General features: G+C 44.1%; 1 protein-coding gene across 1 annotated transcript in view; it reads left to right on the top strand.

Moving 5' to 3' along the window:
- The window catches only part of CA10 (carbonic anhydrase 10), a 543,538-nt gene extending 528,188 nt beyond the window's left edge, over nt 1-15,350 (top strand). Inside the window, exons 8-10 of the mRNA XM_049861343.1 lie at nt 10,845-10,999; nt 12,893-13,067; nt 14,896-15,350. Coding sequence (XP_049717300.1) covers nt 10,845-10,999; nt 12,893-13,067; nt 14,896-14,918 — 353 coding nt within the window. The 3' untranslated portion in view covers nt 14,919-15,350. The remainder of the gene's footprint in view (nt 1-10,844; nt 11,000-12,892; nt 13,068-14,895) is intronic.
- The last annotated feature ends 1,500 nt before the right edge of the window (nt 15,351-16,850 follow it).

The raw sequence follows: 16,850 nt of genomic DNA on the forward strand, positions 1-16,850 counted from the left end.
CAATCCAGATATGAAGTGATGTTGACCTTGAGCAGGCTGGTGTAATGGTTCTCATAGTGGCTTCTCTTCCACGCCTCCACAAACATCCTCTCCCACCCACAATCCCTCGCTTCCAGGGGGGTTGGAAGCACCTCTCTGGCCCACATGAGGAGGGTTTTCTCCTCTTTTGACCTAGACCTCTGCCTGGCCAGGTGTCTGTTCCAGCCCTGAGGTTCTGTGTTTTCTTCATTCAGCTTATTCAACGGATATTTATCAAACAGCTATTTTGTGCTAATTACTATTCTAGATGTTTGGGATACATCAATGAATAAAAACAGATGAAAATCTCTATCCTTGGGGAGCTTATATTCTAATATGAGGAAACACAATAAGCAATAAACATAATAGGAAAATATATTATGCTTGAAGGTAATAAGTGCTACAGGGAAAAAAGGTGAGTAAAGGTTAGAGGGATCAAGGATAGGGAGAAAGTTGAAATTTTTAAGTAGTGTGGTCAAGGACAGGAAACCCTAGTGGCGTAGAAGTTAAGAGCTACGGCTGATAACTAAAAGATTGGCAGTTCAGATCCACCAGGCACTCCTTAGAAACCCTGTTGGGCAGTTCTACTCTGTCCTATAGGATCACTATGAGTTGGAATTGACGCCATGGCAATGGGTTTGGGTTTTTTTGTTTGTTTGTTTTTGGTCAAGGATAACCTTCATTAAGAAGGTATAAAACTTCTGTCCCTTGAATAGAAACCTAGAAGTAAAGGATACCCCCAGCCTACCATCTCTGGTTATCTGCAGGGGCAGAAAGCGTCCTAGGCAGAGGGAACAGCTACTTCAAAGGCCTCAAGGTGAAAGCATGTCTGATTTGTTCATAGAACAACAATGAGGCCAGTGTCGCTAGAGCCCAGAGAGCAAGGAAAAGAGTAGAAGAAGATGAAGTCAGAGAGGCCAGGAGGGAACAGGTCATGCAAAGCCTTGTATGGCATCATAATAAGAAGTCAATGTTCGACTTTGTGCAGAGAGTGGCATGATCAGCTGGCAAAAGTCACTCTGGCTGCTCTGTTGGGAAAAGACTATAGAAGAGCAAGGGTGGACGTTAGAACGCTATTGCAGCCATCCACAGGATGAGACAATGGCCATAATGGCCAGGCCGATGTGGCGGAGGTGGTGAGACATGACTGCGGGTATTTTGAAAATTTCCTGATAGGTCTGATGTGTGATGTGAGTCAAGATGACTCTAAGGTTTTAGTCTGAGCAACTGGAAGGAAGGCGGTTCTATCAACTGAGATGGGAAAGACTATGAATGAAGCATATCTGTGGGAGGGAAGCAAACCAGAAGTTTTGAACATGTTAAGTTTGAGAAGCCTGTTAGGCATCCAAGAATAGATGTCAAGTGGGCAGTTGGATATATGAGTCTGGATTTCAGGAGAGAGGTCTGAAGATGTAAATGTGGAAGTCATCAGCATACACATGGTATTTAAACCTGGGTGAAATCCTGGGGTGAGACTTAATAGACAACAGAAGCAGGACATTTCCTCCCTTTTGAAAGAGCAGCTCAGGTCCCCGTGACCTAGGATTGCAAATCACTTCTAAAAAGACTGAAACCTCCTACCCTGGAAGAGGCTCCTGGGTGGCTGTCTCATCAGCCAGCTGGATACAGAGTAGGGCAAGCACGGAAGCATGGCGTGAAATCACCATAAAGTGGCAGCTAGCAGGGACACAGAGTCCATTTGACTGGTTTACAGGATTGGGCATGGATTGGGTAACCAGGAGACAAGGGAAATGTACAAAATTATTCTTTTGAGAGAGTTAGGAAAATCGGTGCCAGGAAATCCAAAAAAGGAGGAAAGGAGAATCTTGCAAAGAGGACTGGGAATTTTGGAATCCAGACACCATACTGGTGAAGACCACTAAACTCATGGGAGGCAGTGTGCTCTAGTCAAGAACTAAGTCATAAACTAAGCAGACTTGTCTTCCTTATCCCAGCTCTGTCACTTCCTTTTCTGTGTGACTTCAGGCAAGTTTCTTAACATCTCTGAAATATGATTTCCTTATCTGTAAAATGAGGATATTGAGAGGGTTGGGGCAAGGATCACATAAGGTAATAAGTCAAGTGCCTGGACAATGACTGGTATGAACTAGGTGCATAATAAATGTGTATCCTCTCTTCCTCCTAATTAAATATAAATATGGGTGATTCAAATGGTTAATGTGCTTGGCTTCTAACCAAAATGTTCGTGGTTCAAGTCCACCCAGAAGTGCCTCAGAAGAAAAAGCTGGCAATCTACCTTGAAAAATCAGCCATTGAAAACCCCATGGAGCATGGTTCTACTCTGATACACATGAGGTCACCATAAGTCAGAGTCGACTCCATGAAAACTGCTTTTTTTTTTTTTAATGTGTGGAGAGGAATTAATAAACTGTCCTAAGGCAGGTGGTGATCAAATTGGGAGGCAGGTCACTCTGGTCAAACCCATTGCCGTCCAGTCAATTCCGACTCATATGGACCCTATAGGACAGAGTAGAGCTGCCCCATAGAGTTTCCAAGGAGCAGTTGGTGGATTCGAACTGTCAACCCTTTTGTTTAGCAGCTGTAGCTCACCGTAGCTGTTAACCACTGTGCCACCAGGGCTCCAGGTCACTATGGTACCAAATAAAAATTATGATGAATGTGAATGCAGTACAGGGCACACAGGCAACAGAATTTGCTTGCTTGAAATGAAGTACGGCTTCTACACATGAATCTGTGCAATAGAGGGTGATCACCTAGCGAGGGTCTACTAGTTTCCGTGCAAGCTTAAATTTTATACATCTAAGAGTAAAGCTTATAAAACAGTCTCACTAACTGGAACCAACAATGGAAAAGACCAGCCTGAATTAATTTGGGGCTGAATTTTAAGTCTTCTAAAGAAAATCCATTGTATTAAAGTTAAATTCCCCTTCTACAGATTGAGGGTCAAGACTGAAAGGATGGGATTAAAAAAATGGATTTTCTGGAGGAGATATTGGTCATTTACACACACAAAAAAAAATGTTTTTAATGTATTGTATTGGGATAGTGCCAATATCCCTCCGTTTTCCTTGTGTTAATTAATTAGCAGGCACAGGAGCCTAACTGAGAAAAGGTAACCTTCTCTTTTCAGTACCCACCTGACTGCACTGAGCTAGCATTTCTATCCAAAGGACATTATTTTTTAAAACGAGATTTTATAGTGTTTTCAAGTGGTAAAACTAGTGACTAATGGAGTGCAGAGAGCCTTCTTAAATGGGTAAGAGGGAGTAGTTATGAGAACATTGCATATAAATGAACGCTTTCTTCCAGTGTCCTAGGACAGTGTATCATTTTGGTACCTTCATTCTCCTTCAATTTCATGTGCCCTATTCATTTCATAATGAGCCCTGGTGGCACAATGGTCAAGTGCTTGGCTGCTAACTGAAAGGCTGGAGGTTTGAGCCCACCCAGTGGCTCCATGGGAGAAAAGAACTGGCGACCTGCTCTAATAAAGATTACAGCCTAGGAAACCCTCGTGGCAGTTGTACTCTGTCATATAGGGTTGCTATGAGTCGGAATCAACTAGACAGCACACAGTAACAACAACATTCATTTCATGGAATATCCGTGGGTGGCACAAGCCATTTTCAATCAGCTCCTAACCTTAAGGTTGGTGGTTTTCAAACCCACCCAGCAGTGTCACAGAAGCAAGGCCTGGAGATCTATTTTTGTAAAGGTTACAGTTAAGAAAATGCTGTAGAGCAGTTCTATTTTATAATACGTGGGGTCGCTATGAGTCACAAATGACTTGACAGTAATGGGTTTAATTATTATCATTCATTTCACAGAGTCCCTGGGTAGTGCAAATGGTTAACATGCCCAGCTGCTAATTGAAAAGTTGGAGGTTCAAGTTCACCCAGAAGCACCTCAGAAGAAAGGCCTGATGATTTATTCCAAAAAATCAGCCTTTGGAAACCCTATCGAGCACAGTTCTACTCTGACACACAGGGGGTCACCATGAGATTAAATCAACTCAATGCCAACTGCTTTTTGTATTCAACTGATAAATAGTAAATACAGTGCCAAACTTCAGTCCAATAACTATCCAAAGGTTCACAAATTCCAGATTTTAAAAAATCTGGCTATTGTCTTAATATATATTTCCTCCAAGGAAACAAAGGCACACAACCAGGGCTTCAAACCAGTTTGTTCCAGTTCAAATCCCAGCTAAGAATTTGCATTTCCCAGGTGATGCTGATGCTGCTGGTTAGGGACCAATTCTGAGAACCACTGGTGGAGTTTTTCATACATTCCACATTCCTGTGAATGGATGTTTGCAGCTATTTCTTCTCATTTTGAGTCGTGCCACATCAGCAGATGAAGGTCCTGAAAGCTTACTCTGTCCACGTCACTAAGGTTGACTCTACTTTGAGGAGGCAGCTCTTCCCCAGTCACACTTTGAGTGTCTTCCAGCATGAGGGGCTCATCTTCTGACACTGTATCAGACAGTGTTCCACTGCTGTGCATAAGGTTTTCACAGGCCAGTTTTTTTCAGAAGTAGATCCCCAGGTGCTTGTTCCTAGTCTGTGTTAGGCTGGAAGCTCCGCTGAAACCTATCTATCATGGGATGACCCTGCTGGTATTTGAAATACCAGTGGCATAGCTTCCAGCATCACAACACGCAAGCCACCACAGTACGACAAACTGACAGACGAGCGATAGACTGATAGAGCAGTGGTTCTCAAATTTTATTATACATAAGAATCACCTGGGGATTTTGTTAAAATGTAGATTCTGAGTCAGTATATCTAGGGGTGGAAATGCAAATTATCAGCAGGGGTTCGAACCGGAAGGAACCAGTTCGAAACTGAAGGCGTTTGGTGGAGGGCTTTTAGGTTTCAGCACACGGTAAGAGCCCCTTAAAGCATCTTCTTGAGTCTTGCCTGTTTATAGCTTTGCTTTAGGTACCCTGGCTAACAGACGAATGTGTAGGCAAGGACAGACCAGCGTGTAACTGCCTTATATTGCTCAGTTCTTTGGGAATTGTTCTATGTGCCAGCTCCTCAGAGGGACTCCTCAGAGGGACACGGTGTTAAATGTGAGGAAACATCACCAGGAAGGGAGTGTGAGCATGTTGCTCCCGGTGCCTTCCTCTATGCTTAATTGAAGTTGTAGTTTCATTTTCATTTCAGAAGGAATGGCTTTGGAAATGTTTTCACAGGATGCGAAATGCAGGACACCACTTCCCATGTCGCCATCCAAGTAGTAACTCAAAACAGCAAAGAATCGAAAAGGAGCAGCCTGGCTCCATGAATCCAATTCTCAGAGGCACTTCTTTTCATTTATTGTTTGTGTAGAACAACAGCAACAACAAAAATCATATTACTTTCTTCTTTCGTAATTGCTTTTCTTCATTTCCGTGGAATTTGCCTTGGATTACAAGAGGAAATGTCATTCGGTATGAGAAAATTGCCAAATAGTTGCCTATTGATCAAAAGCAAGTCTGATATTGATCTCTGGAAGTGCCGCGCCTTTTGCTCATTCCGGTCGTTCTCTTTGAACGGGAACTTTGTGAGCAGGGTGTGAAATCTCATCAGTGGCCCACATAAATAAGCCAGATGCCTTTCAGGGAGGCTGCCAGTGAGGTTTAGGCTAAGGGGAAGGTCCTCCACAATGCAGTCCTGAGCATTTCATCGGACTGCACTTCTCTTTAAAAGAGAGAAAGTTGTCTTCATGGCTAAAAACTCAGCATTAAGATAAATCACAGATTCAGCAAAAATCTGTCGTAAAATCCAAGTGACAGCTGTCAACGTCTACAGTTATTTGAAACAATAAAATCGTGCTATAAACTATGCATAAATATTCTATATCTTTTGATTACCCAGGGGATCTTCCTGTACTGTAAAGATACAGCCAACACATTAAAAATTACAACGTCATACAAAAAATTTGATTTACTAAGATGAATGTGGCTCTGTAGGCTTCTTTAGGTCCCTGGGTGGCACAAACCGTTCACACTTGGCTGCTAACCAAAAGGTTGACACTTCAAGCCCACCCAGCCTGGCGATCTGTTTTCATAAAGATGACTGCCAAGAAAATCCTGTGGAGCAGTTCTACTCTGTAACACATGGGGTTGCCATGAGTTGGAATCAACCAGACGGCAACAGGTTAGCCTTGTTTATGTCAAAGAAGTTTTGGATCCATGGAATTCTTTATCTGAAAGGAACCTGAGCAGTTATCAAGAACAGTCCAGTGCCCCCCAAGTGAGGGGCTTTGTGGCTCACCCAGGAAGAAGCAAGCAGTAGGTTTCTGGTAAGGCCAGAATTTGAACTTAGAATTGTATTAGAACTCCTGACTTGAAGTCCAGGAGTTTGTCTTAATATGATAGGTGTAAAAAGATGATAGATAGATACACAGATATATGAATACGCAGATAGATGCGTAGAAAAATAAAGCCTCTATGTAACACTATTCGTGAAAATTGATTTGAACATCTGCCATCACTTCCTCTCAATAAATATTTTTGAAGCAAACAGAGGCATGCATCATCATGTCCTCTGAGCTTCACCCCAAATTTGTGTCTCTCTGTTCACAAAGGACTCTGACCTCCTGTAGATCTTTGCTTCCTTACGAATGAATATAGCCGTGCGAGCATTCAAGATCAGAACCCACCTTCCAGTGCATGAGTTCCCAGGCACCTTTCTGTCCACCACCCCCAGATGACGACACTGACTTACATAAAATGCTTGTTTCCTTCTGGCTGCCTTGACACTAGGGGTGGAAACTACTAGTCTTGCCCATATTCTTTTCTTTGGTCTCACTGCCTTCATCCTGCCAAACACACAAGCAAACCTCAAAGGGGAGGAAAGGGAGCTTGTGGGATATACCATGTGTTCTCGGTTCTCAAATTCCCATACTGAAAAGACAGAACATAGATTTAACGTGGCTTTTGAGACAGGGCGGTGAGTCATGGGATTCAACCATCATGTTAAATGCACACAGTTTCAGCAATGTCAGTATGGGGGTGCAGGCGTGTTTGGTGTAGAAGCACATAATTCCATCTAGAGAAGGAAGCAGGGACCCACAGTCTCACCCCAGTATCGTGGTTGTGATATTTATTGGGGGTAGGCTGGTAGGTGACAGGTAGCATATTATTAAGCTAATGGCAGGGACTGGAGCCTCAGAGATTTTTTTTCACGTCATCTGACAGCTGATGTTGCCTTAGTTTCTGCCCCTTCACCAGCAGGTGGAGCTGCTGAAGAAACCATTTCATTCATTTAACCAAAACCCAAACCCATTGCTGTTGAGGCAATTCTGACACTTAGCCACCCTATAGGACAGGGTAGAATTGCCCCATAGGGCTTCGAACAAGCGGCCGGTGGATTCAAACTGATGACTTTTTGGTTAACAGCCAAGCTCTTAAACCACTGCACCACCAGGGCTCCTTCATTCATTTAGTCAACTAATATTTATTGAGCATCCAGTCTTTAGTGACCCCATGTGGGGCTTGGGGATTCTGAGATATAAGATGTAAACCATTCCCTGAAAGGCATACAGCTTAATGGGAGCAGGCAAATAAGTCAATCATTATTTTCAAGCTCATTCAGTAAATATGTGAATGAGCAGAGCACGGAGCATGGAGAAGGGCACTAACCCAGCCAGGGAGCCTTCAGGGAGGACAAGCAGTAGTTATCTGGGGTAAGTGGATAATCTTCCTCTGCCAGTCCTTGGGAGTGGGCAAGGACATTCCAGGCAGGGAAGAGTAACATCAATGCTACCCGGCATTACTTACTGTGGGCCTGGCCATAGTCTCATTTGTTCCCCGAACAACCCTGTGAGGCAGGTACTCGAACCATCTGCATATTACAGATGTGGAAACTGAGGCCCAAACAGTTACCTGCATGACCAAGGTCACACAGACAGTGAGCACCAAAGTCCACACTCTCAAACTCAGATCTGAGTCCAAAGCTCACTCCCTTCACCATTGTGTCTTTCCAGTTCTGTAGTGAGAGGAAATAAAAGGGCAAAAAGTAAAGTACAGGTATTAACAAGATTCGTGGAAAGAATAAAATGGCAAAATGAGGCGTGTGGCGGGGGTGGACGCTGCCCATGGTCTCAGATGATGGTGGCATGTCGCCAGAGAAGTGAACAAAGAGGAACCTCCTGGCAGGACCACAGCAAGTGGAGTCCAGGCACATCAGCCCAGTCGTGTTCTGGAGACACTGGCATTGTTGCCCTACTGTGTGGGATTAATCCATGAGCACAGCCTCTTGCCTCTTCTCCTAACCTGCCCCACCTCACTCCATTCTTCAAATGTAGGTGCAATAAGGAGGCTGGGTATAGTTTCAGAGAAATATGAATGCTCTTTTTCTTTACTCCAGTCATGCCTGGAATGCCCCTCATTCTACTGCCTCCTTCCTTCCCTCCTCCCCCACCACCCTGAATAAAATAAAATACAATAATAGCAGCATGCTAGAGTACCCAATATGCTCTGCGTGCAAGCTTGGTTAAACACATCACATTGACCTTTAATAAAAACGTGCACAATGCTTCCTTCTCTCATTCAATATGTTAATCTCTGGGCCAAACCGCGTACATGCAAGCCTCATTAAGTCAAATCTGATCATTCTACTCCCCTGCTTAAAACCCTTCAGTGGCTCCAAGCTGCCTGTAGGATGAAGCCCCAACTCCCAACAGTGCCGTCAAGGACCATCAGGGCGTGGCCTGTGCTGACCCCACCAGCCTCATTTCTCACAACGCCCCTCCCCCTGCATCTCACCCACACTCTAGCTGTCCCCCAGTCTGCACAGCTCTCTGTACTTCCTTTGCTCTTTCTCTAACGTGACTCTCTACAGTGCCCTCTCGGCCCCCTCTCCTGCCAGCTGCCCACTGATTACCTTCTGTGTTCAAGATGCCATTCATGTCAGCTCCTTGATTAAACCTCCCCTGAGTCCCACCCCCAGGCAGAACTGATACCCTCACAGTGTATCCACTATAGACACATCACTGTCTCTCTGGCTCCTTGCTGTATCCACTTAATTATGTCCTACTCACCTAGGCCTCGCTTAGTGCCTGACATGTGCTTAGGGGCTTAATCCACAGAGCCAAACGATGGATTCCCAAAGTCAGTCTGTTGTGTTGGTGCCCGATCAAACTCCTGAGGACTATCACAGCAGTGTGTGCTCTGGGCACTGTGGCTTTGTCGTGGAAGCATCTGATCACACAGGCCACTGTGCAGACCCAGCCTGGCCACACTGCCATCATTACTTCTTTCATGGGCTTGGCCAGCTTCCAGGCTCTTTTAATGTAAAGGCAGAAACATTCAAATGGAAAGCGAAGAAAAGTCCTTCCTCCTAGTGTTGGTCCCTAAGTTCAGCTTGGCCACACAGAGCTCCACAGAGGCTCAGTTACCCTGTCAGGGGTGTAGGAAGCCTGGAGGGGCAGCTTTGGATGGATCAGCAAATGGTGTTTGTTTAAATCATTCCGAACCACTGGCTCAGTCAGTTTGCTCCTAATGACATTGACAAGCAAAGATGGATCCTTCTTATCAGAGAAAGTCAAGTGAGCAATTTCTTGAGGAAGTGGGGAGGGTGGGAGGGAAGAGGGTTCTTGCCCAGGAAAATGGATTAGCAGCCTCAGTGCTCAGGATCAGTGGAAAAGTGCAGGCCAAGCCCAGGTGCACTTATCACCCCCTGACATCACAGTCTATGTGTATTTCTTTTCTCATTTATTGTCTGTCCAATCAGAATGATGGCAGGCACTTTGTCTGTCTCATTCATTGCTCTATCCTCAGATCCTAACACTGTGCCAGCACAAAGTAGGTGCTCAGTGAATATTTTTTGAATGAATGAAAGACCCATGGTCTGTAAGTCAGGAAAGCTGGGTTGCAGTTCCCACTCCAGCAGCCACCAGCTAGCTTTGTGACCTTTGCCTCTCCGGTCCCCAGTTCTTGTCCATGAGGAAGTTATTACCTGCCCTGTCAATCTCATAAGGTCAGTATGAGGTCCCAGCTATACGTGGACGTCCTTTTTACCAGGATGTGTGCACAGTACTGTACCTGAGGGATTATATAAACCACCGAAGAGCTAGTCCTGTCCCACTGGGACTTGGACATGTGGTTAAGAGAGCATACATGAGTCCAGGGGGACTGGGGCAGCCAATCTCATCCCTCTACCAAACAGGGTTGGGGTCCCTGGCATGTTTTCTCCAGGCCACCTGAATCAGCCACAGTGGTGGACCCTTATGACACACCTGGGGATTTGGTACCTTCGGAGACGTAGACCTGGAATCACTGGGGTACAGAAGGCAATTAAAGCCAAGGGTGTAGAAGGAGTAACCTAGGATGAAAGTATAGGATGAGAAAAGAAGACAAGCTCACACTTCTCCTCGGGGAATGCCAACATTGACAGAAGCAGGAGCAACCACAAAGCCTGAGAAGGAATGGCCAGAGAAATAGGAATACCGAGCAGTGTTTTGGAAGCCAGGAGAGAGCAGTGTGACAAAGGAAAGGAGGAAGGATCTTCGGGAGAGGGAGAAGGTGAAAACAGTTCATTGCAATCTATTAAGATTTAAAAACTCCAGTACATTACAGCTTTGTAGGAATACAACCAATACACATATTTAAAAAACTTAAAAGGAAATACACCAAAATGTAATGGTAATTGTTTTAGATTTGGGGATTGTTGTTATTCTCCTTTTCTTTCTGTCCACATAGGTGGATATGTACTTATATCACTTTTATAACTGAAAAGGTATATTTAATAATAAAAAACAGATGATTGTGAATACCTCAGATATATATATCAGGAAAATCGGCACTTTTTCAAGAAACCCAATTCTTAAGTCTTTATTGTTTTCTTCTCTAGATGATGCATATTTACTACAGGGACTTAACATAGAGGAACTATATCCAGAAACCTCTAGTTTCATTACTTACGATGGGTCGATGACTATCCCACCCTGCTATGAGACAGCAAGTTGGATAATAATGAACAAACCTGTGTATATAACCAGGATGCAGGTGAGCTTCTCTGTGATCCTTTAGCTAGTGGGGAAGGTGATATGAAAACTGGCTGGGTTTGTGGACTGGTGTTTAAAGAACCAGCATTTTAAAAGGTTTAGCGTGAACTAACTGTAGAAGCCTCCCACCTGTCTGAGGGAGAAAAGACAGCATGGTTAGTTCTCAAAATGTGCCCCGTGGCTTTAGTGTTCAACAAATAAAACAAGTGATAGCAATGTTTGGAAAAAGCTGGCTTAAAAAAAGTTAAATAGAATTCATTATTGGAGGGTTTCTCAGGGTCTTTAAAATGACAGTACACTTCAGTCAGTCTCCAAGAGAAGGCAAGTCGATGCAGCAGGTTGCTATTTTCAGAGCATCTCACAGGATGGGCATTCCTCAGAATTGGATGGGAACCAGGAGATCTGCCTCTGGTTCCCACTTTGCTAATAGCTCATTGTATGCACCTAGGTCTGTCACCCCATGGCTCTGAGATAAATATTCTTTCTTCTAAGAGGGGTAAATTAGATAAGCCCGTCCCAGTTCTGACATTCTATGATTGTGAGAGTCTATACAAACACAAAGGAAAGATGAGCAGAATCCAACCTCTTTGTCGTGCTCACATGCCAACAACAGTTTCAACAATTTGAAGTCCCTGATCACATCTGTATTGACTGGGACTCTTTTAATTACAAGTAACCCCCTCCAGATAGCTTCAGCTTAAAAAGGGGGATTTATTTAAGAGATACTGGGACATCTTATGGAATTTAAGATCAAAAATTGATGTCAGGAATTCAAGGGAATCAAACCCCAGAAGCTCTCTCTCTCTCTCTGTTTCTCCCCGCTTCTAAACGTACATGTGCTTCACTCCACCGTCCTGCTGGAGACTGTCTTCCTTTGCTTCACAGTGCTGTGGTATTATATGTCGGCAAACGTTACAGTTCAGCCACTAGCCCTGATGCCAAATTCACAGAAAAGGAACCAAATGGGTCTAGCTTAGTTTATCTTTGTGCCCTGGGCCAATCACTATGGTCTGAATAATACCAAAGTGGGAGTCATGGAACTGTTACTGAAATTTTGCAAATTAGAGCCACCTGCCTCAAACAGCCAATTCTTGAGACAGGGATGAGGTGGGTAGCAAGAGCTTCATTATATATCAATATATACGAGAGGAGAATAATCTCCTAAACGTGTCTCCTCAAACTGGAGGCCAGCTGGAGTTTTATAGGGGAGGGGACATAGGTTTTAGGAACTTGTGGAATGTCCCTTCTCCTTCTGTATGGTTTCAGTGGTCATGTCTCAAACATGTTGCTCTTTTCCTGTCATTATCCCATCAGCCCAGGGGGTGACTGGCACCATCCTGGTTCCTGGTCACAAGACAGGTGCATCATCCTGTCTGACAGGCTTAGATTGATATCACTTGTTTTCCACAGTTCTAGGGGAAACACTGGTTAACTTTTAACTTTTAGAGGAACTAAACTACAAAAACAGCAAAATCACACTTGAATCTAGAGACAGGCTAGGGAAGAAAAAATGGTGCAGGTTCTGTTCAAGATATGGCTGAGCAGCCTATTCCAGAATTATTGAACCACAGGTGTCAAAGAAAGAAGGGACCCTGGAGAACACCTACTTGGATTTCCTCTTTTGATGGCATATTTCACGATGAAAGAGAGTAAATGACTTTTCCAGAGACATATGAACTAGTGAGCTAGAGGCAGGGCTCACTCCATGCATGGAGCCATGAGTGGACCTGCAGCACAACTGAATCCATGAACGAAGGGTGCTGAGGGTGTCACATGCCCTTCTCAGTCAGCCGGTACCACCACAGTAGCTTGGTCAATGGCCTACATAGTCTTACTTCTTCCCTAGTGCACTTGAGAGGATGGGCGGGTCTCACAGCTATTCTTCTCTCCTCAGATGCATTCCTTACGCCTGCTCAGCCAGAATCAGCCATCTCAGATCTTCCTGAGCATGAGTGACAACTTCAGGCCTGTTCAGCCACTCAACAACCGCTGTATCCGCACCAACATCAACTTCAGTTTACAGGGGAAGGACTGTCCAAACAACCGAGCCCAGAAACTTCAGTATAGAGGTGGGTGCGATGGCTCAGACAGCAATAGGTACAGCCCCAAGCTGAGTCTTTCTGTTGAGATCTGCTCTTAAAGACCCTCTGGGTCAGCCAAGACAGCCCTTTTATCCCCATTTTATTGAAGAGCCTAGAGATGCTGATTTGCCCAAGGTTATCTGCTAGAACAATACAGCTAGTAGCATTTAGCACTTTTGCTTGTGTACAAAATGAGGCCCTCTTCTCCCCAGAAGGTGAGCAAATACTCGGGGTGCCAGAACCTTGGGATCCAATGAAGTAATGTGTGTAAATGCATCCTTGTCCTCTGCTGTGCCTCTGAAAATGATTATTATAGCTGCTAAGGAGAACGTTTAAGATGACTCCCACCTCCTGTAACACTCTGGTGCACACCCAGCCTTCTGTGTTCTTTTGCTCCACACTGACTAAATATCTGTTGATCATTAGCAAACCTTCATCATGGACAAGAAAACAGAACCAGGGCAGTGTCATGGAAATGCCCTGGAGTAGGAGTCAGGACACCTGAATCCAAGCCTCATTTTATCACTAAGTAGCCACGCAAACCCAGCTAAGTCATTGGCCCCTCTGGACCTGGCTCCTTTCATGCGGTATGACAGTCCATATCCCATCAACTATAGTCTCCGGGTGGTACAGTTAACACACGCTCGGCTGCTAACCAAAAGGTTGGAGTTTTGAGTCCACCCAGAGGCACCTTGGAAGAAAGGCCTGGCAATCTGCTTCTAAAAAAGCCAGTTATTGGAAACCACAAAGAGCACAGTTATACTTTGACATTCCCTGAGTTGGAATCTGCTCCATGGCACCTGGTGGTGGTGGATCCCATCTACTTCACAGCTTGTTGCGAGGAGCAAATGAGAGCTTGGATGGGGAAGCCTTTGTAGCAACAACAAGCTGCCCACATGTTGGGGAGTGTGGTTACTATCAGGTAGCTTTTAGAAACAGCCACCACCGCTTTCCCATGGTCCCCCATTTCTTCTCTCCTATATCCCCCACTTTTCCTTTTTTTGTCTCTCACACTCACAGAATGTCAAAACAATAGATTCTCTGCTCCCTCAGCCAGAACTACCGGGTAAATAAATACCCAACTCATTCATCGATCCTTCTCTTTATTCAACGTCTATTTATTGTGCAACTACTATGTCTCAGGATGTGATGTGGGATACAGTGGTGATGAAGACAGATATGACCCCAATCCATACTGACATTACAGTCCAGAGCAGGGGTCAGTGAACTATCTCTGTAAAGGTCCAACTAGTACATATTTTAGGTTCTGCTAGGCTATACAGTCTCTGTTGCTCTCTGCCATTGTAGAGGGGAAAATAGTCATAGGCAATATGTAAATTACTGAGGGTGGCTGTGTCCCAATAAAACTTTATTTACCAAAACAAGCAGAAGGCTAGATTTAGGCCTCAGGCTCTAGTTTTCACACCTCTGGTCTAGGGCACTACTCTAGGTGAACTAGAAGTTTGTACTAGAACTTTCTGCAATCAATGGAAATGTTCTATATGTCTAATACAATAGCTATTGAACACAAAGTGTGTGACTAGTACAATGGGGCAACTAAACTGTGAATTTCATTTAATTCTTATTGATTTTAATTTATGGTTGCTTCATGTGGCTAGTGACTCCCAGATTAGATAGCAGAGATGTAGAGGTTCCTGGGGAGGTGGGGGGAAGGGGAGCAGTTGGGTTACATTATAAGTAAGCAGGCATTTACAATACAGTCTCTTCCCCTTTAGAGTAAGCTCCCCAAACTGTACAAATTAATTCAGTTATGACTTGTATTGTGTTTTCTCTTTTTCTTTCTCTCTCATTCCAGTAAATGAATGGCTTCTAAAGTAGGAAGTAAGCCAAGAATCCCACCTCAGTGAAATGCTACAACTGTGAATCGACGTAACCTAGAATGTCCCCCTTCTTTCTTCTCTCTCCTTCCCTCCCCCAAGCCTCATTCACTCTTGGGATTGGCCCTTTCTTCATGAAAGTATCTGCAAAACCAAGGCAGAGACAACAGATCTCTTACATACACTCACAAACACACATACACTCGTACACACACACACACACACACATACATACATGTAAACACTCACATACACACTCACACAACCTCTGTGCTGGGAAGGCAAGTTTCAGAAAACAAAAGGCTCGTTCATAAGCGGTTTTAGAAGAAAGTAACTTCAGTTCACCTGATTACAATTTTAATACCGTTTTCCTGAACTAATAAATTTACCCAATGAGACTTTTCAGCCTTTGTACATACAAAATTCTTCCAAATTTCGAGAGAGGAGAGAACACAGCTCCGACACAGCATCAAGTGGACTTTGTTCTTTGCATCAAGTAATCTCAGCTAGTGTCCTAGAATCCTCTGAGGGTGCTGGTGACAGGTGAGCCAGGACAAAGTTGACCAAGGACACTTCTTTCTAGATAATGATTCTTCTGTTTACTCAACAATTTAAAAAAAAAAAAAGGACAGACATTGAAGAGATACACATTGTATATATATCACTGCAGACTATAAAGAAATGGAATTATTTCCCTCTTTGTCGCATATCTGTAGTAGGACTTGCCCAGATCGGAACTGATCCATTTGCTGTTTCTTGTTTTCCAAAGGTCATGCATTGTGTTTGGTTATTGTTAACAGCTCAATAAATGTGTTTAACGAGTTCATTCCATTTTTCTGGCTTTGGTCTGTTGTCCTTCCTTACAGGCGAAGCCCTGGCTCCATGCAGCTACATCCTTTGATTTCACTTGTTCCTTCATCTACATGTTTGGTTCATTTGCAGCCAGCTCTTACTGAGTTTGTGGCAATCAGGAATGCATTTGCTAAGCAAGTATACCGTTAATTCCACTCCATGGCTCGACCATTCATACGAGGTGAGCTTCAGCCTGAGATAGCAGGCAACAGATTCCTTGCGTTTCGAAACTGCCATCCCCGCTGTGATGCTCCCTTGAAGGAATGCACTTTGCCTTGTAAATTCCTGGGAAAGGGGTGTCTTTTCTCTCCAGGTGCAGCCAGATCTCACAAAGTACAAACGAATGCCTTTCTTTTCCTGTTTATAATGGTCACTCACTGTGTTTGGTTACTGTCAAGAAATCAATAAATGTGTTTAACAAGTTACCCAGTACCCATGTCTGAGTTTATTGAGAAGGAGGAAGCTCCCTGCTGAAGCCTCTGAGTCCTGCTGGGTCCACAATCAATTGCATTACGACCAACGGGGCAGCCAGAGCCGTTGGAACAGCCTGTCTGGCTGTTCCCAGAGCCAGGTAATTAATACCCTGTTGAGAAAACATATAGGCTTAGCTGCTGGAAGGGAAAACTTGGACAATCTTTCAGTGGCCAAATTAAAAATAACTTCGTCTCTACGTTCTGTCACAATCTCCAGAATGAGGGAAAGCGCAGGCGTGTAGTCTGTGCAAACAGGAATATTCACAAGCATTCCGAACACTGCCACCCAGCAGCTGGGTATTCTGACAGTGGAAAATCAACCAACCTGTTATTTCCCATTTGAAATAATACACCTACCTAGTTTTTTTTTTCAATTTTTGCACCAGTGTTATTTATATGATGGTTTTAGCCATGATGACATTTGAAGCTCTTTCTGAACAATTCTATTTTTCCAGAAAACCAAATCTGTCTGCAAAGGTAGACAGGCGCCAATCTTTATGTTGATCCCTCCACTGTTTGGCTTGTTGCTTTCTCTGTCTTAGTCATCTAGTGCTGCTATAACAGAAATACCACAAGTGGATGGCTTTAGCAAAGAGAAATTTATTTTC

The sequence above is a fragment of the Elephas maximus genome, chromosome 19 (assembly GCF_024166365.1).
Source record: "Elephas maximus indicus isolate mEleMax1 chromosome 19, mEleMax1 primary haplotype, whole genome shotgun sequence".
Lineage (NCBI taxonomy): Eukaryota > Metazoa > Chordata > Mammalia > Proboscidea > Elephantidae > Elephas > Elephas maximus.